This window comes from Larus michahellis, chromosome 5, assembly GCF_964199755.1.
Source record: "Larus michahellis chromosome 5, bLarMic1.1, whole genome shotgun sequence".
Taxonomy (NCBI): domain Eukaryota; kingdom Metazoa; phylum Chordata; class Aves; order Charadriiformes; family Laridae; genus Larus; species Larus michahellis.
In genome coordinates this window covers 37169715-37194922 of record NC_133900.1, presented here as the reverse complement: position 1 = coordinate 37194922, position 25208 = coordinate 37169715, and the positions used below count along the sequence as shown (strand labels likewise).

Sequence of the window (25208 nt, the reverse complement as noted above, 5' to 3'; positions counted from 1 at the left end):
TGGAAGCTAACAGCCGTGCTGATACTCAACTCAATTAGGTAAATATGTACAGAAGTGTGATACAGGACAGAAAACTAGGGCATTCTAGAACAAAATGGGATTACAAGAGAATTCATTTCTACAGCTTATTAATTTCCCAGATAAAATTAGAGATGCAAACATCTTTCATCTCAAGGCCTGAGAATGGAGATTAGGCTTCTGTAATTACAAACACATCTCATTTGGTGCTTAATGTCCTGTGCCAGTGTTGTCACAACTGTCCCATACTTCAACAGTACTCTTCTAAGGAATTGCACACTGACAGGGAAGCATGAATTCCTACAGCAAATAATTATGTCTTTTGGGGAACGTTCTCCTAAAAGAATCATATTTTTTTGTGTGCACCTCATGAAGTATGCCAGTCACACATACCTTCCCAGATATGCGACTCAGCAGTACTTTGTTTCAACTCCTGAGCACTTGGTTTCCCTTTACACCTTGCAACACGAAGTACAGGCAGGAGCACACTGTCTGCCACACTCCAGCATACCGATGCAAGAGGCTGTAACTTCTGACCCAGCCTCACCTTGCTTGGCCCTGTCTAGCTGGTAGAACTGTATTACCTTCTCAGTTTTGCCAGCTGACCTGCTTCAGTAATTGTTTCCTAACTCATCTCAGTCAAAAGGAGCTAAATTAATGAAGAACGTGATGTCTTCTGGCTGCAGGAGTTTTGGGGGAAGGCTTGGGGACAGTAAACCACACAGCTGACAACAGCTAAAAGCTGAAGAACATGTGCCTGCAAGGGCTAGAAACTGGATTTGACATCTATGCCTCACCACCATCATTAGGATTCAAAATCTGGTATTAGCGCATAATTTCCTAACTTGTCCCACCATTATTATGAATCAAAATCTGGTGTTAGTGCATAATTTGCTAACTCATCTCATAAGCTGAGTGCTGTTTGTCTGTCTGTGCTAGTGCTGAGAATAGCAGCCGTCTCCTGCTTACACAGTGAAGTCACTCAGTTACGTGCCTGGCAGCACTGCCTCTGCTTTGTGTTCTGCATTGGTATGCAGAGACACTGCGGGGTCATGTTTCATGACATGTAAATAGCACTATTTCCCACATTAGGCCAACCCCATATTTCAGCAGCATACAGCAATTTCCCACAGTAACCTGAATCCTTCATGTGCTGCACTAGACACGAGAAGAAAGGGAATGACAGACTCAATTCAATATCCTAAGAACAATGAAAAGATACTGGTTCAGTCTGATGTTCAGGGAAGGACTTTACAAGAAAGCAAATGGCCCTATTACCTGTTCACCTCATTGACAAAGTGCCAGCCATCAGAAGTCCAGATACTCTTTTTAGATAGATACTCTCATAGATGCTTTAGACATCTTATAGATAAATAGATGCTCTAGACTCTTATAAATAAATTCGGATAGATACTCTTATAGATACTCTACAGATGGTCTTTTATTCTCTGTCTTGTCTGAACAACACTAGTACTATCATCATTCCTGCCAGAAAGATAAAACCCCTCAAAAGCCCCTTCCTTTTTGGATTAAGAATGGGAATAAAGTCAGCCATCTGCTAAGACTTAAACTGGGCAGATCAAGTACTCTTAAATACTCAGAGAAGACACTTTATATTTCGATTGCATCTTGTACTCGGTGTAATTTCTAGTGCCTGAACTTAGATCAGTCCTGTCCATTCTGCACTCCTTCACCAAGCAGGCCACCTTCATATGCTTGAAAATTTATATTGGAAAGGCAAACTAAAGCATACAGCTGGCTTTGTAAGGAACCTTTTGGAATGTGTGGATTCAACAGGGATACGCACATTAATTCAACAGGGATACTGACTTTGTAAGCATCAATGGAAAAAAAAGAGTGTTCAAAATGCTCAGAGCTAGAGGTGCAGGTATGGAACAAACAAAAAACCAAAGACAAACAAGGAGCACTAACCTGGAGAAAAATGCATCACTGTTAATGAAGGAGATTTCATCTGTTAAATCCATCTCCTTCCAACACGAACCACCGTCTGTTAATCGGAGGCTGAGCTGAGGTATTCCATCTGACAGGCCTGGTTGTGGCACTAGGCACGTTTGGCTGGATCCTTCCATTGTGGACTTTGTCATCTACAGAAGCAGAGAGAGAAAAATGAAACATGAAAGGAAGAAAGGGCAGAGCAGCCCTTTCAGATAATCTGTAACAGAAAGACATTCTGTACCAGTGTACAAACAGCAAAGACTATGACAAAGTGCAAAATAATAATACAAAATACATATAAATCAAACATTCTGCTTGATAAAGACTATTTAAAGAAAAATAAAGGCGTGTCGATTGAAAGAACAGGGGCAAGAGTGAAATTTAAAAAAAGGAAGGTAAGTAAAACAAAGTTATTTTCCGTATCACAGAAGACAGACTAAAAACTTCCCATTGAATTTGCTTCTTGATGCAAATGGAGAAAAAGATGGTAAAAGCAATTATACACCTCTTCTCAACCCCTCTCCCATCCTTTTTACTGACAATTGATGTCAACAGGTGCCCTGGAAAGAAATTTCTCGGGCCGTGAAGGTCCTGGATTGGTGTTCTTTGTTGGGGCATCCAGGACACAGATTTGGAAGCTAGTTCCCTAAATCCAAGAAAAAGTTTCCAAGCATCACCAAGCCCATCTACAGGATGGACAGAGCTCTTGCTCTGACCCTTCAGCAGAAGCGTACAGAACATAACAAGAGCCAGTGCTGCGTCAGACGGGTGGTCCAGCATCAGCGGCAGATAAAGGATGCTTAGGGGAGAAGGAGAGCAAGTTCAGAGGTTCCCCCCCTCATGCACTGCCCCAGCTTTTGGCAGTCTGTGGTTTAGGGCTTTTTTTGACTTGGAGGTTGCACCTGGTTCACTGTGTTTAACAGTAAACATTAAACCTAACCTTTGTGATTACCTTTGGTTTTCTCTTGTGCCTCTATCTTTAGCCTTTGCAAGGCCCTATGACTAGGAGTTTCACAACATTGTTACACATTGTAAAATCAGGAAAAAAAAGAGTACTTCTATTTTAGATATGGTGACAGATAATCTTTATCTTGTTTTTGAATTATGAGAATTTGCAAATAATTTTTCCTTACCCACTTTCCCCATACCATTTTTGACTTTATACTACTCCAGTAGTAGTCTCTAATCAGACAGAAAAATCACAGTTTATATAGTCTCTCATTTTACAGAAGTCATTCTGATGCATTTGATCCTTTTTGCTGCTTTTCTCTACACCTCTTCACCTTCTACTAGGTCCTTTTTGAAATGTAGCCAGAACTGCAGGCAGCATTATATATGTAGATAAATTTAGTAGTGGCTTCTTATCAAAATCCAATCTTTTATTTGCTTTCATCATTGCTTACTGAGCTGATAGCTCTGTGATGTTTCTGCAGTACCAAGATCGCTTTTCTGAAAACAATAGCTAATTTGGAGCTCATCAGTATACACGTTTATATAATTAGTGGGCTTTTGTGGACAGTAGTTAGCATATAGTAACAGAAATTCAACTAACCATTTTTTCACCCAGTACAGAGTAAATTAGGAGCCAGCTTTTAGTTTTTTTCTACCTTGAATAATTTTCTATTACCAGTACATTCAGTCTCTTTCTGGGTCATTAATGAAGAGGCTGAATAGCACAGATTCCAACAAAGATCCTTGAGGGACTTCACAGGCAATCTCTCTCCACTGATAAACCAACCATATATTTTTATTGCTTTCTAATTATTAATCCATAACAAGTCTTTCCTTCTAATCACAAGACATCTTTGGTTCTTTAAAAACCTTTGATAATATCAAAACCTTCTGAAACTTCAAATGCACTACATTGACTATACCTATCCACTTACTCACTGGCTCCTTTGTGACAATTTTTTCTCTGAACAAGTAATGCTGGTGCCTCATGACGACGCTAATTATCCACTTATTTATTAATTCTGCTGCCTGCTATAGTTTCTGTAAATCTGCTGGACAGTAAGTCAGACTTTCTGGATCACTCCTGAACCCTTTTCATCCCTGGCTTACCCTAAGATTTTTTGTAAAATTCTTGGTTTCACCTCTGTTTCATAATACTTTGTTTCACTCACAGTCGTTCTCTAATGCTTTGTGCGTGTAGAAAAGTTTCATGGGACAGAAAGCTGCTTCTTACTGAAGAGAATAAACTGAAAAATAATATGTATATCAGAGGCAAAGGGAAACCAGAGAGATGTGTTGAGAGAGCTTCCCGGTTTCAGCCTCTGGACCACATGCTCTCGGCGAGATCCTGCCTTCACTGACGTCAATGGGCATTTTGCCCGGAGCCAAGACCTCACCTTTGGACAAGCGCTGGCTTCCAGCAACACTCTGTTAGTCCATCACCTGCGGCGATCGCTGACTGCTGACACCACGGGAAGTGGGCACACAGCACATGGACACCAGGCTGTATCTCTCAGCTGCTACAAAACAGCAGCAGTGCTGTGATTTAAAAGGAGAAGACCACGTGTGCGGGGAGAAGGGGAGGCAGGGAGCTTCACATCGGCAGCGTTATAGGAGGGAAGCACAATAGGAGGCTGCATGGCCTGGGATCTGGAGGCACCAACTCACTGAATTCTGCTGGAATGGCTGTTAAGCCTTTCTTCCCCACTGAAAACTTAACAGTCACTCATTTAGCTTTCCTGCAGCTGGAAGTGACCATTGTCTGTCATACCTCAGGTATGTCTCTCACTGTGGTCTTTTCATGCTATTTCACCACCACCTGCTAAAGCTGATGCCATGCATGCCAGAAAAGCTCTCCTCCAGAGTAACAGGAAATGGTGACTATACACATGCACAAACCTCTAAACTACAACAGTTCCTACACTGTCCTATTAGTACTTTACAGAAGCACATGCGAGCGTAAGCAAAATGGGCAACTTCTATGATATACCACATATGACAGCAGTGACTGAAGCCTGGAAAGCATCAGGAACCCTGCCTTCCCACTCCACCATACTGCATGCATCCTGATTTTAAAAACACAATTAACAAAGCTAAATAATTTTGCTACCAGGTACTGCACTTGTAGAATCTGCCTTACCCAACAAGAAATGCTAGGGCAACATCTGCCAAGCAGCATGTATCAGATTCCCTCTGCACAAATCATTCATGAACTTCACACTGATTTACAGAAGCTCCTTATACTGAGGAATTCCATAAAAAAACCCCACCCTATTTACTACTCTGGTGCCCTAAAAGGGGAAAAAAAAATGTTTTGGTACAATCTTCAATTCTTCTCATTTTCTGGCAGTAAAAGATCACTTGGATGCAGATACTTCCAACAAAAGGCATGCCAATCACAAACAAGTTCTACAGGAAAATTCTCTTTGAAAGATCAGATTCAAATTTAGGATTATCATTGCATTTTTAGGGCACTTCAAAATCACTAAGAAGTGGAAGGAACTAGTGTTCTCCATCCTCTGTTCAAGATGATCTACAAGCTAGTCTGTTGATATCTTTGGAATACAATATCATAGTATGGTAGTTATTTCTTTAGCAATATAGCCTAAAAGTAATGCCAACTTATATCTGAATTAAACTTACATTTATTTTCTTTCTGTGCAAAACTTTTTTCAGTTGCACAAGTGTAAAAATGCATGTAGAAAAAAGTATCCCTTGAACTCACATGTTTTAAAAGTTAAATAAACTTTTCCATTTAAGTGATGTCTTTAATCCTTATTAACGATAGGAAGGAACAATATTCACCATCTCATTCTACAGTTTTTAGTGACCCTGTGAAAAAGCCACCCGCACAACTGTTGTAACAGCAGCCCTTCACTGGAGTGCCACTGAGATGAAGACATGCCTATGGGTAGACGAAGACTTCTTTAATTTGAATTCCTCACAAAGCAGGTTAAAGAAATATAGACAGAGACACCTTAAATGCTTTTTGGGTGGCAGAGCTCTGAAGAGAAAATTTTTTGGCAGGCTTCTTTGTTCATGCATGCACATATGTTTCATGCAATGAAGTTTGAGAGAACAATACTTTACAAAATGAAGAAAATACCTGGCAAAACAGCAATGCTATAAGTTCTTCATTATCAAGACGATACTGGTAGGCAAGTGTATTTAGTTGTTAAATGATAGAAAAGAGAAAAAAAAACCCAAACACTTTATAGAGGATATTCTAATTTTCTCCAGTGCACCCGTTTTTGTGCATTTTGTGCCTAAAGTGCAACCTTACCCTTTGGGGGACATGGAGGATAGCCACTGAAACCCCTGGGAGGTCTATTACAAAGGCACACACAAAATCTGTAAGAAGTTCAAGCATTAGTTTAAAAGGAAATAAAAAAAAAGCCCGTTAGAAATTTCTTGCACATTGTAACATATTTCTATAGGCTGTATTTTATTACATTCTTTTCCAAGTATTGCAGGAGGTTTGTAGTTACCTGTGCAGCACACCCTTGTTTGCATTTTGCCTCCGGAGCAGGCAACCCACCGAATGACAAAGAAAGAGTCAAGTGAGGTTTATAAAGGTTGTGAGTGGAAGAATCCCCCTATTCTCCAGGTAAGAACCATCCTTAACTGCAAGGAATTTTTTACAGCTTATTGTGTTCTTAAAAATTAAAAAACAGAAAAGAAAGCAACTGCCTATTCATCAAAATACCATCTTGTACAGCAGCTGTTTTGCTTCTCTGAAGATGACTTTTGGAAACAGTATCATGCTTTGCGTTTTAGCTCATAGCCCTTCACATTTGGTTTATTATCCTTTTAGGTTTTGGGGTTTTTTCCCCCCTTCATATTTAACACTGTATCATCAAGCAAATATTAACCTGACCGTTAATTATCTGCTTGGTCACTTGGAGGCAAGTAACTAGCCTTAATGATCTGGATGATGGGGCAGAGTGTACCATCAGCAAGTTTGCGAATGACACAAAATTGCAAGGAGTGACTGATATGTCAAAGGGACCATGCTGTCATCCAGAGGGACCTTGACAAGGTGGAGAAATGGTCTGACAAGAACCTCACGCAGTTCAACATGGGGAAGTGCAACCTCCTGCACCTGGGGAGAAAGAGCCAGTACATGCTGGGGGCCACCCAGCTGGAAAGCAGCTTGTCAGAGAAGGACCTGTGAGTCCTGGTGGACAACAAGTTGACCATGAGCCACCAATGTGCCCTTGCCACAAAGAAGGCCAGTGGTGGCCTGTGCTGCATTAGGAAAACTGTTGCCAGCAGGTCGAGGGAGGTGACCTTTCCCCTCTACTCAGCACTGGTGAGGTAACACCTGGAGTGCTGGGACCAGTTCTGGTCTCCCTAATGTTGTAGAAGAGAGACATGGACATACTGGAGAGAGTCCAAAGAAGGGCCATGAAGATGATGAAGGGACTGGAACATCTCTCCTCTCAGGAAAGGCTGAGAGAGCTGGGACTGTGCAGCCTAGAGGAGAGAAGGCTCAAGAGGTATTTAATCAAAGTGTACAAATACCTGAAGGGAGGGTACAAAGAGGATGGATCCAGGCTCTTTTCAGTGGTGCCCAGTGACAGGACAGGAGGACATGAGCACAAACTGAAACACAGGAAGTTCCCTCTGAACATCAGGAAACACTTTTTCACTGTGAGGGTGACTGAGCACTGGCACAAGGTGCCCAGGGAGATTGTGGAGTCTCCATCTGGGGAGATACTCAAAAGCTGTCTGGACATGGTCCTGTGCAACTGGCTCTAGGTGATCCTGCTTGAGCAAGGGGGCTGGACAAGATGACCCTCACAGGTCCCTTCAACCTCAATCCCTCTGTGATTTTGTAATTTCTCCTTTGACATTCTCATCTATCCAGCAAATGAACTGAACATATGAACTGCTGCATGCTGAGATGCCTGATGTGGTGTGGCATGCATCGAAGGAGCATTTTGTCCCAGGCAAAATCTAATTGATATGGTCTGCCAAAGAGAAATCTATAAATCACTGTCAATACATAAAAAGCTTCACTTTGGAAGACGACACCAATAAATCCAAGACAACCCCAAAGAACAAGAATGTTTTGGTTGAAGAGGAAATCATTTCATATTTATCTCCTAAAAGTTTATTATCTGGTGAAGCCTAACCTCAAACTGCACTTGACAACGCACTTGTTCAGCCTGAACAAGGTAGGTTGTAGGCTGTTACATATAGTTACAGGCTGTAGCCGCTGAAAGCATGGTCTGCTACTCTGTAATTTAAAACACAATTTAATTCTCAGCTAAATACAAGTAAAATAGTATCAGATGCTACTGAGGATCAAAGGGACATGCCAATATATCATAATCAAAACACCAAAGACAGGACAACTACGAGGAATTATTACACCATACATCCTGCATTTTGGCTTTCAAGTTTTGCTATCTCAAGAAAGTTCAGGTGCAAGGAACTGTGTTTGCAGTTTTAATAGAGACTAGCCAGTTTAATGACCAGTATAAACATATGTCATGATGGGTGCTGAAGAAAGTGCAAGAAAACCTTTCCCCTAGAGGCACAGCCTGACCAGTCAAGGTGGCATCATTCCACACATACCACTGTCATGATTCTTCTTAACTGACTGGGTGCATCATAGGGATGTTTCATCTCCCTGCGAGGTGTCAGAAGTACCTGGGTTCAAAGATCAAAGATCAACACGCCATATAATCTAAAGATCTGACGTGGTATGATGACTCTAGTCTTTCTGTTCTTGAAGAACAGGGACTGCTCCACACCAATATGAGTCTGGAGAGCTCTGCACATATGCATTGACATGGAGTAAAGATATGGATCCTTAGCACAGGTCATCCTGCTTTTCTGAGTACTTCACTCCTCTTCTCAAGGAGGAAAAAGAAAAACTTTCAATATCCCAAGCTATGCACAAACACATAAATAATTAGGTAAATTTATACCAATTTGAGTAAATAATGATGCAGTCTAAATGCAGAACTTTTGGATGAAGCTAGCCATGAGTTTATATTTAAATGTTGTAATTGAAAGGATGATAAAGAAGTTTCCAAAAGGTTATCATCAAAAAATCAGGAGGTATATACAACAAATACAGCACGTGCTTTTATTTAATACTGCATGAACATTGTACTCTTCCAGAAAAGAGAGCAACCTCACTCAAAAACTTCCTTAAAAAACAGATGGTTTGGTGGTTGTCATATTTTATCAGCCTAGGGCTCTTTCTGTTTACAATTTATGTATATCAGTACAAATATCCTACAGAATAGAAAAAGACACATTTCTTTGCAAAAACCTAGGCATGGCTGAGTGATGCAGGGAAATCTAGAATGTTGTTTTAATTTTCTTTCTCACTCTAGTCTTAAGTCGGTTACGACAACATAGCTAGCTATCAACACAAACCTTATGTCAATCTATCCATTCATCAGCATTACCTCTCCTTCATGAACAACTGAGAAAGGGAAACCATTATCCACCCAGATGTACCTCTTGCCTGACTGCTAACCTACCTCATTCAATCACTTCTGTCCAGTCAAATCACCAGGGAATGTGCCACCTACTGAAGTTACCCAGGCTTGGTATTTGGCCACCGATACCTCTTCAAACAAATATATTACATTCACTCCATTTAAAACACCAACTATTTCAATGGGATTTCTAATCACCTGTAAGCTCTCTACCAGGGTTACTTAACAGTAACGACAATGACAGAAAATTATATCAGGCTTTGCTTGGAGATGCAAACTTTTGTTGGAGGGTTTAGGTTGTCCTAAGTTGTTCCAGAGAATCAGGTGGAAATTCCTGCTGAGACAGCAAAGCCCTTCAAGCCATTCAGTGAATAGACCAAATATGCTGCACTTGCATTGCTCTCCAAAGCTTCATAGTGCAGCCAGCTCTCATACAACACCAGATTCACCACTATTTTATTGTGGTCAGGGACTTATGGGGTGAATCTGGATGGGATGAATCTCCTGCAGCTGTGAGAACCATATATCCCAAGGGGCTTTTGAAAGCAGGGATAATTCTGCAGTGAGATTTTTCAGTTACATTCCCCTCACACTTCTTATAATATTCTCTCACTTTCTATTCCTATGCTCCAAAGGAGGGCCTGATTCATTACATTACTGGCCATGGCACAGAATTTCTGTGTGGGAGGAAGCAAGTGCCAAAGTTGTGCTTTGAATGCTATGTGTACTACACTAGTAGGGACAAAGATGTCAGAGGCTGGGGAACAACATAATCTAAATATACCTGAACTATGCTGGCATTTTTTTCCATAATAGTAGAGCTTAAGGCAAAGGAAGAGTTATGGATGTCGTCTATCTGGACGTCTGTAAGGCCTTTGACCCAGTCTCCCACAACATTCTTCTCTCTAAATTGGAGAGATGGATTTGATGGATGGACTGTTCAGTGGATAAGAAATTGGCTGGATGGTGGCATCCAGAGGGTAGTGGTCAATGGCTCAATGTCCAGATGGAGAACAGTGACAAGTGGTATCCCTTAGGGGTCTGTATTGGGACCAGCACTGTTTAATATCTTCATCAATGACATAGTGAGATCAAGTGCACCCTCAGTGAGTTTGCAGAGGACACCAAGCTGAGTGGTGCGGTTGACATGCCTGAGGAACAGGATGCCATCCAGAGGGACCTGGACAAGCTCGAGAAGTGAGCCCGTGAGAAGTGAACCTCATGAGGTTCAGCAAGGCCAAGTGCTGATTCCTACACCTGGGTTAGGGCAACTCCCGGTATCGATACAGGCTGGGGAATGAAGGGATTGAGAGCAGCCCTGCCAAGAAGGACTTGGGAGTACTGGTGGATGAAAAGCTGGACAGAAGCTGGTAATGTGTGCTCACAGCCCAGAAAGCCACCATGTCCTGGGCTGCATCAAAAGAAGCGTGGCCAGCAGGTCGAAGGAGGTGATGCTGCCCCTCTGCTCCTCTCTGGTGAGACCCCACCTGGAGTAGTGCATCCAGCTCTGGAGCCCTCAGCACAGGAAAGACATGGACCTGTTAGAGTGGATCCAGAGGAGGGCCACAAAAATGATCAGAGGGATGGAACACCTCTCCTATGAGGACAGGCTGAGAGAGCTGGGATTGTTCAGCCTGGAGAAGAGAAGGCTCCGGGGAGACCTTAGTGCAGCCTTTGGATATTTAAAGGGAGCTTATAAGAAAGATGAGGACAGACTTTTTGGCAGCGCCTGTTGCGATAGGACAATGGGTAATGGTTTTAAACTAAAAGAGGGTACATTCAGACTACATGTAGGAATAAATTCTTTACAATAAAGGTGGTGAAACACTGGAATGGGTTGCGCAGAGGTGGTAGATACCCCATCCCTGGAAACGTTCCAGGTCAGGTTGGATGGGGCTCTGAGCAACCTGATCTAGTTGAAGATGTTCCTGCTCATTGCAGGGTGGTTGGACTGGATGACCTTTTCAGGTCCCTTCCAGCCCATACTATTCTATGATTCTAAGTCCTTAAGTCTGGACTGAACTTAAAGCAAGAAAAGAGTCGTCTTTAGTAAGACTGCTGTAAGTCCTAAAAATGGGCTTGTGCTCCAATACTTGCTGAAGCATAGATTCAGTTCAGGAAGTAATAAAATGTAAAAAAAAAGTAATTAAAAAACACCTTGATGTGTCACTTCACCTACCACCTTCAGTATTGATTTTAAAGCCATGTAGTCATATTACAGCTGACAAGTTCTGCTCAAAGTAAAAATGCTTCATCATCCTAAATTACTGACACTAGGAGACAAAGATCAGTAGGTCTATAATTCTTGCAAGGTTTAGCAGAGTGTCAGCACAAATAACATAAACAGTAACACATACTTGCAAAATTCAGTTACTAGCTCTCTTCCTTACTCAGAACCAAGCCCCAAATCCTTCTTTGATTAACTGCCACCCTGAAATCATAAAGTCATGATGAATGCAGTCATCCTTACAATCTGTGCAGCTGCCACTGCCAAATTTGGATTTCTCTTACTCTACTTGTATTTTTAGGCATTAGATCACTAAAACACCTCCTCTGTACTCCGCCCCACTCAGATATCAAAGTAATAAATTTGATGCAATCCTAAAGTGTGTGAAGCTTTAAAGTTTTGACCAAGTTCTGATGTTTTATGCAACTTCCCATGCCTTAATGAGGACAAGACCCTTTGGATTCACAGAGCTGAGTATTATCTTCCTTTAAACCACATCACCATAGCCTCCATACTTGACAGAAGCCACTGCAAACAGCATAAATGCTTAAATGCTTAAAAGTAATCAGACACTTAAAAACTTTGTTAACACTGCATGATTACAGAGGTAGGGAACTAGCAAATGCCCTCCGAAAGCCTACAAAATTGAAGCACAGCTATGCAGATACCACATTTCTAGCTCCAGAGTTAGTTCACTTGTCACTGGCTGTGAATCCATAATTTTGTTTCAGTAAAATTTCTCAAAGTTAAAGTCATGTCTCTTGTTACAGACCGGTCAAAGCTCATGGACTTCCAATTGCACAGGAAGTGCCTGTGCCAGATTTAGGACCATTTTCTTGTTTGTAACCGCTGTACCGAATTTTGTCTGTCTTCAGTGAAATTTGAAATTAATGCTGTAACAAGTTAATTACTAAGGGTGCTGCAGATATCCAAATGACAATAAACTCAGTCTCTAACTGCACCAGATCCACAGAATTAATCTAAATGAAGAGCTGTAGACACTTATTTTACTTATTAAAGCTAGTAGATGGGATTCTGAATATAGGCTGAGATTCACTGAGATAACAGTTTTCCCCAGTTACTTCTCTAACTAGAGCAAATTCCTTAAAACTTTAGAAATGCTGCCGGTAAGAGTCTGAATAAAAAGAACTCTGTACAATATAGTGGATTCTGGTCTAAGGCCACATGAAACCACTCTAGGAGACAGCACCTGTGGCTTATCAGAGCTGTTTAAATTATGTCTCAGCAGATGTATTTGAGCTTGCTACGCACTGTTCTTTGTACCAGCAAGATGAAAAGGAGATGCATAGAGGAATCAGCTACCCTCATCTTTAAACAAGTCTACAGAAATGGGGCATCCCAGAATCTGCATACTTTGGCTACATAATTCAAATCCCTGCAATAAATTTAAGGCATCAATGACCATGGCTGTAGCGGTACCTACCCTGTGCACCACATACTGTTACCCCAGCCTCCAGCTGCATTAACTGGAAAACGTTTGGTTAAATTTATTTTCTTCCCAGACTCGCTTCTCAAACGCTAAGTCAAATCAGCCTACTCAGTGAATCCCCTAATTTAGAAAGGCATAGGAAGTGAGAAGCGCTATGCATATGTTCACTGTGTCTTCATTTCCCAGTGTTTATCCATGCTACATGTGTTTCCATACTCACTTATTTAGGCAATCACTATCTGGGTTTGAACAGTCCGTATGTGACTAAGAAGGCTAGACTTAATGACAAGTATAAGCTCCCTAAAAGACTTCAGTACTGACTCAATTTTTTGCCCATTAGCTCTATTCCTTAAGATATATCATATAACGTATTGAATCATTTCGCCACCAGTATATTTTACTGTAAATACATTACTGCATGATATGTAGGAAAAATAAATCCAATACAAAATACTCTGATAGCAAATTGGCCGTTTATTATGATCTGGGACAACATTCACATTACTGATACTTAAGGAAAACAAAATTTGCCTGTTTTCTCTGTGCAATTCGCAATTCCAAATATCAAAGCTGTCGATTAAGGGCTTTACCAAAAATAACTGACACTCCTGTGCTCGAGTAAGGTCTGGATGAACAGGGAAAAAGTAACACTGGAGACACTTCTGCTAGGGCAGATTCCGTGAACAAATTCCAAATTCTCCCTGAAGCCTAAATACAAAACCTATACGCTCCAGAAAGGTGCGATTTGAACCCCAAAGCTATCCTGTCCTAAAAACATTGAAATTCAAGAAATCAACCCAATAGTAAGATTATCTTCAAACCTGAGATTCTCCATGGTACACAACAGGAGGTCGTTGAAGTGAACCAGCAACACTTAAGGCCCCTTTTTTGCAGAAGGCCAGGCACGTTTGCCTAAGGGAATCCCTTCAGCCTCCTACCCTGTGCAGCTCTACATGCAGCTTCATCAAAATGCTGCAAGCGTGCAGCAGGCATGGGATGGAGGCCAAAAAGCGACAAGACATATGGGCACCAAGCCAGAAGATACAACAAGCTCCCAGAGACTGCCGACTGCCTCGTGGCATCTGTCAGCAAAAGGAAACCTAGCATGGGCAATGTTCTGAATCAGGGTGGAAAGAACTTTCTCCAAGTGGAGAGGAAAGTGCGTGACCTCGCAAGTTAGGGGTCTCCAGATGCGGCAGAGAATAGCGGCCCACAGCTGAGTGCACAGCGCAGCACTGCAAATTGAAATGAAATATTTAAGACTCTGATTTGTCAACTGTACCCACCAATGAGGAATCTCAGCGAAAGGTATGTTGAGGACTCCTTGATGGACTGAAAAAAAAAAAAAGTTCAAAAGCAAAACAAGTATGTGTGCCTTCACATCAGGGAGATAGACAGCCTAGTTTTGAAGTAATATACAGGAAAAATTACATAATAAGAAAAATACCTTCTCCTTCTTGAGGTAATACCAAATTCCTTATGTGTATGTTTTCCAGAACAATATGAAATAATCCTCTCTTGCACTCCTTCCTTCAGATTTCCATCAGCTAATGGTTTGGCACGTAGTGTCTTTTTGTCACAGATGGTCTTAATGCACTGAAAAAGATGCTAGACTTCGTTTTTGTTGGGTTTGGGTTGTTTTTTTTTTTCAGTTTCCCTATAAAATTTATGTAATTACTTCAGCATATGAACTGCTGGTAACCTAAATCTGCCCCACGTATAAGCCTGGTTCCACATACTCTTGCAAAGTCGCTCACAAATTCATTTTTTAACTCCAAGGACCTCAAACTCCCCCTTCTTAACAACTCCCAGGCAATGCACTTACACGTCAGGCTGGCCATGTTTTCTCTCATGCTCTGGGATTGAGTCTATGCAACGTGTGAACATCACCATCAAGTACAAAGCAGGGACAAACCAGCCTCATAGGTAAAATCAGTTAGTAGACTGTAAACATCATTTACCTTCTTTTCCCTTGCATTTCTGTTTCACATATGGAGACTGGAAAGATGGATCTACCATTGCTTGGCCACAGCAACTAATTGAGTATTTCTTATGGCCTTTGCTCCATACTGGTGGCTATTCTTCAGCTTTTTAAGCTGAAGCTATTCTTCAGTATTTTTAAGCAGTATCAAGCACAGTAGAGATGCTGATGAGATCGATGAGCTACCAGGCATTCTGCTATCTCAAATTACCAAGTGATGCTTTGGTAATGAGTCCCAAAGTTACTTTCATAAGCAGACACCTTGCACCAATCAGGAATTCTGTCACAGACTCCAACAAAGGCAACGGGACACTCTAAGCATCAAGAATCAGCTTAATCCTCTTTCAGGCATGCATAGGTGGAAACAACACTACAGGTCAAGCAATTACTGCTGAACAGTTGGTCTGTACGAACTCCTTGCATGGACGTATCGAGCCCATAGTCAGAGTACCTCTGTGCAGCAGCAAAGCTTATGGCCTCTTGAGAAACATACAAACCAAGCCTCAGTTGCTATCCTGAATATAACATAATACCCTGAATAGTCAGAGCATCCCCACAGACAGCAAAGATAACATAAGTATTTGTATCCAAGTCTTAGAGTTCTAACCTGTCTACAGAAAAACTGTTCCTCTGGAAATAACTAAACAACAATGACTTGGTTTCTTTGGACTCTCCTAACTTGAACAGAAGATGTATCAAGAGTAAGAAGCACAAATATGGTGAGGTGATCACAATCAGAGGAGAGATGTGGGAATGAACTTAGGAGGCTGACTAGGGTGATGACTTCTGTTTTCAGTTTCCCACAGGGCAGCCTTTCTGCTCATGTCTGTATCCAGCTGCCCGTTGAGAACAATAGTGAGAGCAATAAAAATTATGGTAGTTACAATGGGCATCATTTGATATTTCAATATATTCTTAAAATAAATATGCCACCTCCAGTGAAGGCATCTTAAAGCAAATGCTCTGTAAATAGCAGCTATGCTGTTAAAGGGCAAATGTTAATGAGACCATCAAAAGCCAAGGAACAGAGGTAAGGCAGTATAGCACCCATCACATTCCTCCATCCTTCTTGTTGGCTAACTGTTTGAGGTGTAAACAAGTATGTGTTTGCCAAAGGATTTCTGCATTAGAAAAGTGTGAAGCTGTGCCAAAATTCATAGCTGCTCCACTGAAGTCCATGTAAGTAGGTTGGAAAGTCTCAAACAAGCTGCTGAGAAACCTGTCTTTCTCCATGTATGGTAATCCTCCTGGTCACAGCATGACAATGAATTACACAGTAATGAAAGAATCTGCTGCCTAAAAGACACTGTTGGCACTGGCCTGAACTGTACTATATCCCATAAAGTGCAGACAGATCCTTCAAGGAAAATAAGTTTTACCTCTGTATTTCTCCTGCCCTGCAACACCACACGGCCAAGTCATTAACAAAGGAACCTGAAAAACTGAAATGATGACTGCAAAGGTTCACTCCAGCTGCCCACCCTTCAATCACTTTTTCTTCTCAGCAATAAAGAATGCTGTTTATGAACTCTGTAAAAAAAACAGGTTCAGGCCTTAGGGATTTTGAAGAGAGGGGGAGCAGCACTTTCAAGTATACCAATAAACTGGCGCTACACGTGCCCAAGCTCAGCTAGTACGTTTTTTTATGGCCCTCCAAATCAACACTGGGTAATACAGATAAGCTGAGACTCCACTAGAAATTCCACAAGACCATTAACAATCCAGAAAAAAAGGGTTATAAACTTCCCGTTTTTGGAGCTTTCACCACTGAACCAGAAAAAGAATCAGAAAATACATTCTGTACTCTAACCGGATCTTCCAGGTGATCTCATAGGTCTTTTCCACCTCCCATTTTCGTGGCACTGTGTCTTCGTTATAAGTATACCTCTAATTTTAAGTACAAGTCATTGCAGACAAATGACTCAAGTGAGTCATGTAGGTGTGTTAAATCAGATTCTTCTGTCACTAGCTAGCAAAGGTTAGAAATTAACATTCCTGTAGTTAGCGTAGGACCAGGCTTGTCGCTGACTGGATACTATTAAGATGAGCATGCAACATCTAGCGATTGCAGGAACCACGCACTACAATAATTGCTTTCATTATTTTGAATGGAGATGAAAAATGAGAACAGAAGTGTATGAACTAAAAGCAGAAAAACCTTTGACAGAACACTATTAACTGCTCCGTCACAGATTCTGTAACAGCACATGTAGACTGATGTACTTCAGTAAAAAAATGCATTTAGTTTACACAAAATAATGCTTCCAAGGGAACAGGAGATCCATAATGTGAGAACACAGCAAGCAGCTCTAGCTAAGAACCTATTAAACATTAACCTCCACAAGCCTGCTCTCAGTACAGGCTGTGGCAAGAGATCTTATTTGCACTGGGCAGAGTGCACACAAGTATATTTTTGTGTTTCTCTAAATAAAGATTGTATTTACAGTTTATTCCAACACTTGCAAGTCTCCTGTCCCCTCCATATTGTCCTCCAATCCATGTGGTTTTTTTACAAGGCAATCAGTAGCACAAGATTAAACCACTTCTACAAACTGCCTGTTTTCTCTTACTTCAACTTTACAGCATATTTATGTTAATTAAGAGAAGGGGAAGAACTTGCCACCATTAAGACAAAAGATGCAAGTTGAAAGACAAAAGCTACTAGAAGGTACCAGGCAGGCCTAACAGTCACATTTTCAGGCTGCCTAGGCTACTTGGAAAACTTAAAATAAACAAAGCAAAACCAGAACCTCAAACACAGTTCAAGCTGAGAATCCACTCTTGTCAATGTTTTATTCTTACATATTAGCTCCTGAAGGACTGGCAGTCTGTTTGATATTGCCCTTTAAAATCCAGAAAGTAGAAAGAACATGTGCTCATTTCCAATAACATGTCACACTTCAGTAACCAAACATATTTTGGAATATATTTTGGTTTTTAAACATCCTGTGAACTTGCAGCTCAAAAAAATTGTGTCATTTAAGATATTTTTGATTATAGTTATACTGATTCCTAACTCTACTAGCAGAGATTAAATAACCGTACATCTTCAGAAATCTGACCGTGGTGTTCTCAGAACACTCACTGGTATTGGGATTCAAACAATAAACGTAAGTCATAATTTTCAAATGTGAGTATTTAAAGTCAGGCACCTGCGTTCCATGTGGAGTATTAAAAATGTCAAAATTTAGTCAAGTCACATTTGCAAAGACTTAAAGAGCAGATGTCTGCCTGCGTTTCTGATAAGAAAGATTATGCAATTACACCAACTTTTGTACTTGCATAAAAAAATAATTTTATTATATAATTACCTATATGCATTTCTGTGCATCTCTGAATTACTGAAGCTTGAGAATTCTTTGAGATTACAATTTATTAATTTTTAATGTTGCTCGTGAAATTTATGAAACCATGGGATGAAATCTATTGTGCTTTAAAGCCTGATTTCCTTTAAAACCAATGACATGGCTACAATACAGCTGGGATAAATCAACTTTGAGCCATAAAATGACTAGCATGCATCCCATGCAGAAGTACTACCTGATCATCACTCTTCTAAACCATTATGGACCTCTAGAGAATGCTGTGAGGAGTAAGGCTATTAGTAATTGCATACTTTCCGTTCTCATATGAGAAAAAAAAGAGTGCAGCACAGCATACTGGATACAAAACAAGCTCAAGCTTTGTTTTGCTCAACTACGTGGGCTCAACGATCAGTGTAACCTAACTGTTTACATATGAAAAATTACTCAAATTCTGCTTACTGTCAATAGTTGCCAGCAAGCACGTCCCCCCAGAAGATAATCCCACCTGGAAAAACTGCCACCTCCCACCTAATAACTCTGAATGATGCGGTGGAGTCTCTCCAAAACATGCCCAAACTAGAGTACGTGCTTATCACGGCATCCAGTTCCACCATCAAGCCCCACTACTGTTACTAAAGGAAATTTTCTAATATCAAGAGTACTTAGGCCAGAGTAAATAGTCACCATCTGTACAGGACCCGTCAAAACTCAGGTTTTGAACTAAGTTTCTTTAATGTTTTCTAAGCAAGAATTGAGATCATGGGGAAAGACAGATTTTCATTAATTTCCCATTTAATTTCCTAACTTTGATAGGCAATATTTATTGGCAAATGGTCTGGTCAGAAGTACGTCAGCATAAAACAAAGCTTCTAGTCATCTCCTACATCTGCAAATGTAGCCAATTTAGAGACTTTCAGATCTTCCTAACCTTACACTGCAGTAACAACTTCCATTGGCCCATTCAAAATCATGGACTGTTATTTTCCATGAGACATATTACCATCGTACCAAAACTCCCAAATACTTTATATTGCTCAAACAGCACAACAAGACTTTAAGCTCCCTCAGGCATGCCTGAGAACATCTTCTAGCTCTGGGTTAACATAGCAGTGCTTCCTGACACTCAGTAAGATTCTTAGTTAAGGCTGTGCTACAAACACTAATAATTATCAAAAGCCATCACAGAGCCCAGCTGACTTGTCCATACCCCCCAAAACAGAAAAGAACTCACTTCATTCAAATCCCAGCCCAGCGCTCTTACACCTAGATCGGATGCATTATACTGGCCCAAAGGTCCTCTTCCTTAGGAAGGATATTGTGTTGATAAAGAAATTTTTCTCTCTGGCAGATTCTTTGCAAGTGATACAAAATACAGATTTTACAATGCATGAGACTCCACCTCAATAAAAGCTTTAAACCAATTAACTATGGACACCTCAATGATTAGGAAAGATTAGAACATGCCTAGAATACTCTTTGACCTATTTATTCTTCAAGAGAATAATCCTTTCACGTCAAGAAGCACTGACGCTAATAAAGACAGGTGGTTGAGTACTCCAGCTCCCAGCTTCCTCCCACACGAATGAAGAAACACAATAGGTCAAGGGCATCCTTAAAGGAGAGACTAAATCATAGGCAGGGTACAAGATACGTAGCAATGTCTCTTACTCAGTTACTCTTCCTCCACTTATTTCTTTTTGTGCTTATCTCTTCGGACAGACAGACCAACCGGGATTATTGGTGGAAGGGTGAGAGTGTTCAATTACATATTTATTTTCAATTATGTACTTGAAATAATTTTAGGGAGATGACTAATATCAGCAGAAAAGACTGAGAAAGACCCTAGCACAAAAAGACCTTACCTCCCACATCCTGAATAGTTAGCACTCACTGGCTCTAGATGAGAACCTTGGCAAATTTTTGGTAAATTTCAATGGAATGAGAAAATACTTGCTACAGTAGGTCAGCTTTAGTTATTCATTATACCTTTTCTTCAAGCAGAATAAACTGTACTAGTTCCTTTATCCATTGCCAATACAAAGCAAGACGGATTCATACAGCATACTTGCATCTTGCACTGTTATCTGGCTGGAATGCAAAGTTCAAACTGAACTGAATATTATCCTTGCTTTTTATCCTTTTCAACAAATTGTTCAATGCGCATAAAAATTGTTAAGTTTCAGCCTCAGTCAAGTGCAGCCCCAGAGATACAGAGCTGCACAGTGAATTTACAGTCTTTTGTATTTGCAACACACTACCACACTGTAACACAAGAGTTTAAAATGCATCTGATTACAAATGCCCTAGGAAGGAATTAGGAAAAAAAGAGTTAGTAAAAACAATGGTTATACACTGTGCTCTATTTTAATGATAGAGATAAACTTACTTGTTGATCACTTGGTATTCCAAGATGTAACAATCTCATTATTACTGCTGTGCTTACCCTCTCTTTCCTACTTGGTTCAGTAATTAATCTCTTTTTGGCCTCACAAACTGCATAATCAGAGGAAACTGGCCTGTGGGATTTTCAGTTCAAGTTTTAAATGTTGCTAGAAAGCATCAGATCTATTTTGTTAGCTGTTAATATCTACAAGAAGACCTTAATTAAGACAAACTCGAACTTTATTGAAGTGAAGCTCTTTATTAACTAAGGCACAGATTAGTTTTTTTTACAGGAAGAGGGAGTCAGATTCCCTTATGATATAATGAAACTGCAGCTCTGAACTTCACCAAAATGTCATCCAATCGACTGCATCAAAGTATTTGGCCTTGTGCCCCAAAAGAAAAGAGTTATTACACCATTGTTTGCTCACTGACTCCATGCAGTGGCTTTGAAGAAAAAACAGTTGTTGTCAGTGCAACGATTAAGGCCGCAAATGTCAGTATTAATTTTTCGTTAGAAAAGAAAAATCATGATAGCTTGTAGGGAGGATTTGACAGAGGTATACAAAGTCATGGGTGGTGGAGAGAAGATGGACTGTTTGCTATCTCCTTCAGTTAAAAAAAAAACAGAAAAAACAAGAGAAAAAAAAGGAAACCCCTCCAGTTGACCTTCAAATGACACTAGTAAAAGCCAAAGCCACATTTATAACAAATGAAAGGAGTCAGTTCTTCTCATGAGAGGAAGCAATTTGTGTCACTCTTCGCCAGATGACAGGGTGGAAGCAAAAAGCTTACACGTGTGCAAGGGGTACACAAGACAATTACTCTGGACATCACTAAATACACAAACCACTGCAGGACCAGGAAAGTCTCTGAGAATAGTCACGAACTGGTAGAGTAATTGAAGGAAACACCTTGCTGCCCTATTCTTACTCCTTCCTGGACATTCGCTTACAGCCAGTATGGGAGGCTAGATGGATCCCAAGTCTGAGCCAGGACAGCCACTCTTATGTAGGATGAGCAACCATTAAGAGGATTATCCAGTGAATTCAATGCTGCGAATGATTGCAGAAATGATGCATTAGCTGATTGCACTGGGGTAGCCTGCAGCAGCTGACTCTTTACTGGGTCAGCAGCTGTACACCAGAGAGAAGGGAATATTCTGTTTCTCTCAGCAGCACCCCATGTAACAGTGCAATGCAGCCTTTGCTTCAGGTAGGTGTCAGCAGGGTCACACCTGCGATTCTTCCCTAGGCTACAACAAAAGTGCACAACAGTGTCTTCCGTGGAGCCGTCCAGGAGAAACAGTGAATTTCAGAGTTCTTGGCTCTCCCATCATTTGGTGTTGGAGCAGGGAATATTACCCAAACTAATGCTGTCTCCTGCACAAAGTTCCCTGGAGCATGACAGTGCAGACATGACATGCAGCAGCACTGTCAAGGCTGCCAATGCAGAAGCAAAAGGGCCACAGTAATTACAGAGTTGGTCTTCCTCCTACTCATGAGGAGAAAATATGGAATCTCTTCCCCTCACAAAATAGCTCATGGCTGATTCAGGCTCCATAAGACAGGAAAAGCATCAAATAATCTATGTTTTTACGACTAAAATTGTGTAGCTGATGGCATGGGGATTTTGAAAGGCATTTTCTAATTCATGTGGTGACAGGTATTTTCACGAATGTTAACTGGATGGAATAACTAATTTTTATTCAGATATCAGTTCACAGAGTCATCACTCAGTGTCACAGATACCTTCAGGAACAATACAGACAATGATGTAATATGAACAGTAATTAAAAAAAAAATAATCTCTTCGCAATGTATTAGATATCCTTTCCATTTTATACCCAGAAAGTTATGAAAACATCCTTGTTAGAAAGGGGAATAGTGTTAGCAAAGCTGTTAAATGTTCTCTTATCTAAATAAACCATGTCACAAACATTGAAACAGCTATTATTTATACACGGGATTTTTGCCTTGGTTGATATTGGAATATAGGAAGAAGAGCAAAACTGACTCGGTATCTATATGCTGTTCTACCTTGATATTATTTACACTATACTTTAATAACCAGAAATCAGCAGAGGTGTTTCAGACAGAAGTAATAAAAAGCAAAATCTCACAGTTTGCAAAAAACGCATCACTGCTTTTCAATATGAAACTAATACCCTATTCAGTTCCCCTTTCATTTCCTTTTGTTCTCCCAAGACTATTTATATATATGACCTTTTACCTGAGACCATATCTCTTAATAAACAGCTAAAGGTTACTCTGTTTCGCTTCAGTACAACCTTAACCTACTGCAATTATTGCCACAAAACACATACAAAGGTCATGAATTGTGATACGAAAGCAAGAGAGAGATGCGGAAATCCATTATTTTTAGAGAGGACTGCAATATAGAAAAGGAAATGATAAACATAGTAATAATCCTGTGACAGACCTCCATGCTGGCAACTACATCTGTGGAATATCATGGTATTTTCTAGGAGGAAAAGAAAAATGTGTCTCCAGTTGTCCAGGAGGACCAGTTACCGAATGCTGCAAAAAGTTAAACTGGTAATGCTGGGATCAAATATAATGCTAGAACTTGTAAAAGGTTACGAAAACTTCACCGAGTGAATACATTCATCTTCCATGCCCATCCCCACAATTTGCAAGTGCCCTGCCCATATTAGCTGGCAGGGTTAAGGTGTCATACAATAGGTTAACAACCACAACTCAGCTTCTCATGGCTGAGGTACAAATAAGGAGCCTGCAGCAAAATTTAAGATTAAAAAAACCAAATCAAACAAAAGCGATACAAAGTGATACAACAACATTGCTCTCTTGCTGGGTGTACCTAATATATGTGTGTGTGCATGCTCAGTAACAACAGAGCTAAAACCAGTTCCAGGGGAACATTTTTTTCTCCCCTGCAATTTTCAAAACCGGAGTCTGATTTATTTATTTACTGTAATGTTATTCATAAATAGAAAAAGTACGATCTAAAAGAAAAACATGACCTAGCTATAGGAGAAACGCAGGCTCTCCAGACCTGCAGCTCATGTTACAGTTGCTTAAGCTCAGTTTTGGAAAAGCTAAATTGCATTTCTGATCTAAAAATCAAAATACTCACAAGGAAAAAACTTTTTCACACATAGAATTCAGCAATGTTACTTTTAAAAGGAGTATCTGATGTTGCAGTAAATTATGGAGTCCTACATGTCTCTATATTGTTCTAATTACCAGTGCATACAGAGAACAGACCCCTTTCTTACTAGTGAAACTGAGATGTTCACTGCTGGTAATTAAGGTCAAATGCTGCTGGGATCTGCTGGATAGATCAGATTTTCAATAGCAGACATATTCAGACACATACAGAGCGTCTGCTCCCTTGTGTCCCTTGCATCACATACTCCTGCTGCTCTTAGACTGCCCTGAGCCCTGTTTATTACAAGTATGTTCTGGGGCCCCAGAAATCCTGCAAAGCAGTGGACGTTACAGGCGCACCAGGGTGTGCCAACCAGCTTCTCCTGGGCAAACGGTGGTCTTCAGAGTACCCAAAGGAGGGCTTTTCAAAAATGCATAAGACTTATACTGAAGTCAATGAGCATTTCACTACTCTATAATGGGAAAAAGACTTAATCCAGCACTGAGCCCTTCTGAAGCTCCCACCTTGAAAGTACTACAGGTGAAGCTAATGGCAAAGGTCAGCAAGAATTAAACCCCCCCAGGCTGAAAAGTGTCTTACACCTCACCTCTTTGGATCAGCTCTGACTGCCTGTGTTATGTCCTTGTTACAAAGACAGCACTGACTGCTGATTTATACAGTGGGAATAATGCTGATCATTTTGTGTAACCTGATTAACTGAACGACTAATTAATGAGAAACAGAATAAACATTGGGAAATATGAACAGCAGGAACCAAGAGATTTGTCTTAGTAGAAAAATTCTCATCCTCCTCCTAACCTTGTTTTTTCCCCATGGGTACACCAAGGATGCTCAGAAACAGCCCGCTAGAGGAGGGGCTCACATGTTTATTTTAGTGTACCTTGTTTCTTTGATGCTTCCCTTTCATATGTTGTTGTACTGACTGAGAGGGACTGCTCTGAAGTGCTAAATCATGATGTCACTCCCCCAAAAAAACCACTACCCCACAACAAAACAACAACAGACAATGAATGAACACCATTTCAAGTAAAACACGTGCAAATACAGACTGGGACACACATACACATATGGATCTTATTTTTTCTACATTGGTATTATCATGGGCAATAACATCACTGGGTATTTGTTTAAACAAAAATTTTAAGAGAGTAAAAGCAAGGTTCCTAGGCATCTCAACTGCTAAGTTTGCCATCTGGGTTCAAAAACTTTATAGTATACTAGCAATATGGACAGCAGGATAGAAAGAGGTGTTTGTTATATGCCCCTGTTCCCTTTAAATGTGTTAGATCCTAATGTGTTAAAATGAAAATATTGTTGGTGAAAC

The 25208-nt window shown here is 40.5% G+C and overlaps 1 protein-coding gene across 6 annotated transcripts in view; it reads right to left on the bottom strand.

The window, feature by feature from the left end:
* FAM13A (family with sequence similarity 13 member A) overlaps positions 1-25208 on the bottom strand; it is a 135406-nt gene that overhangs the window by 75304 nt on the left and 34894 nt on the right. For all 6 annotated transcript variants that reach the window (XM_074589593.1, XM_074589589.1, XM_074589591.1 and 3 more), the window contains one exon: positions 1951-2123. In XM_074589593.1, the coding sequence (XP_074445694.1) occupies positions 1951-2123 (173 nt within the window). The remainder of the gene's footprint in view (positions 1-1950; positions 2124-25208) is intronic.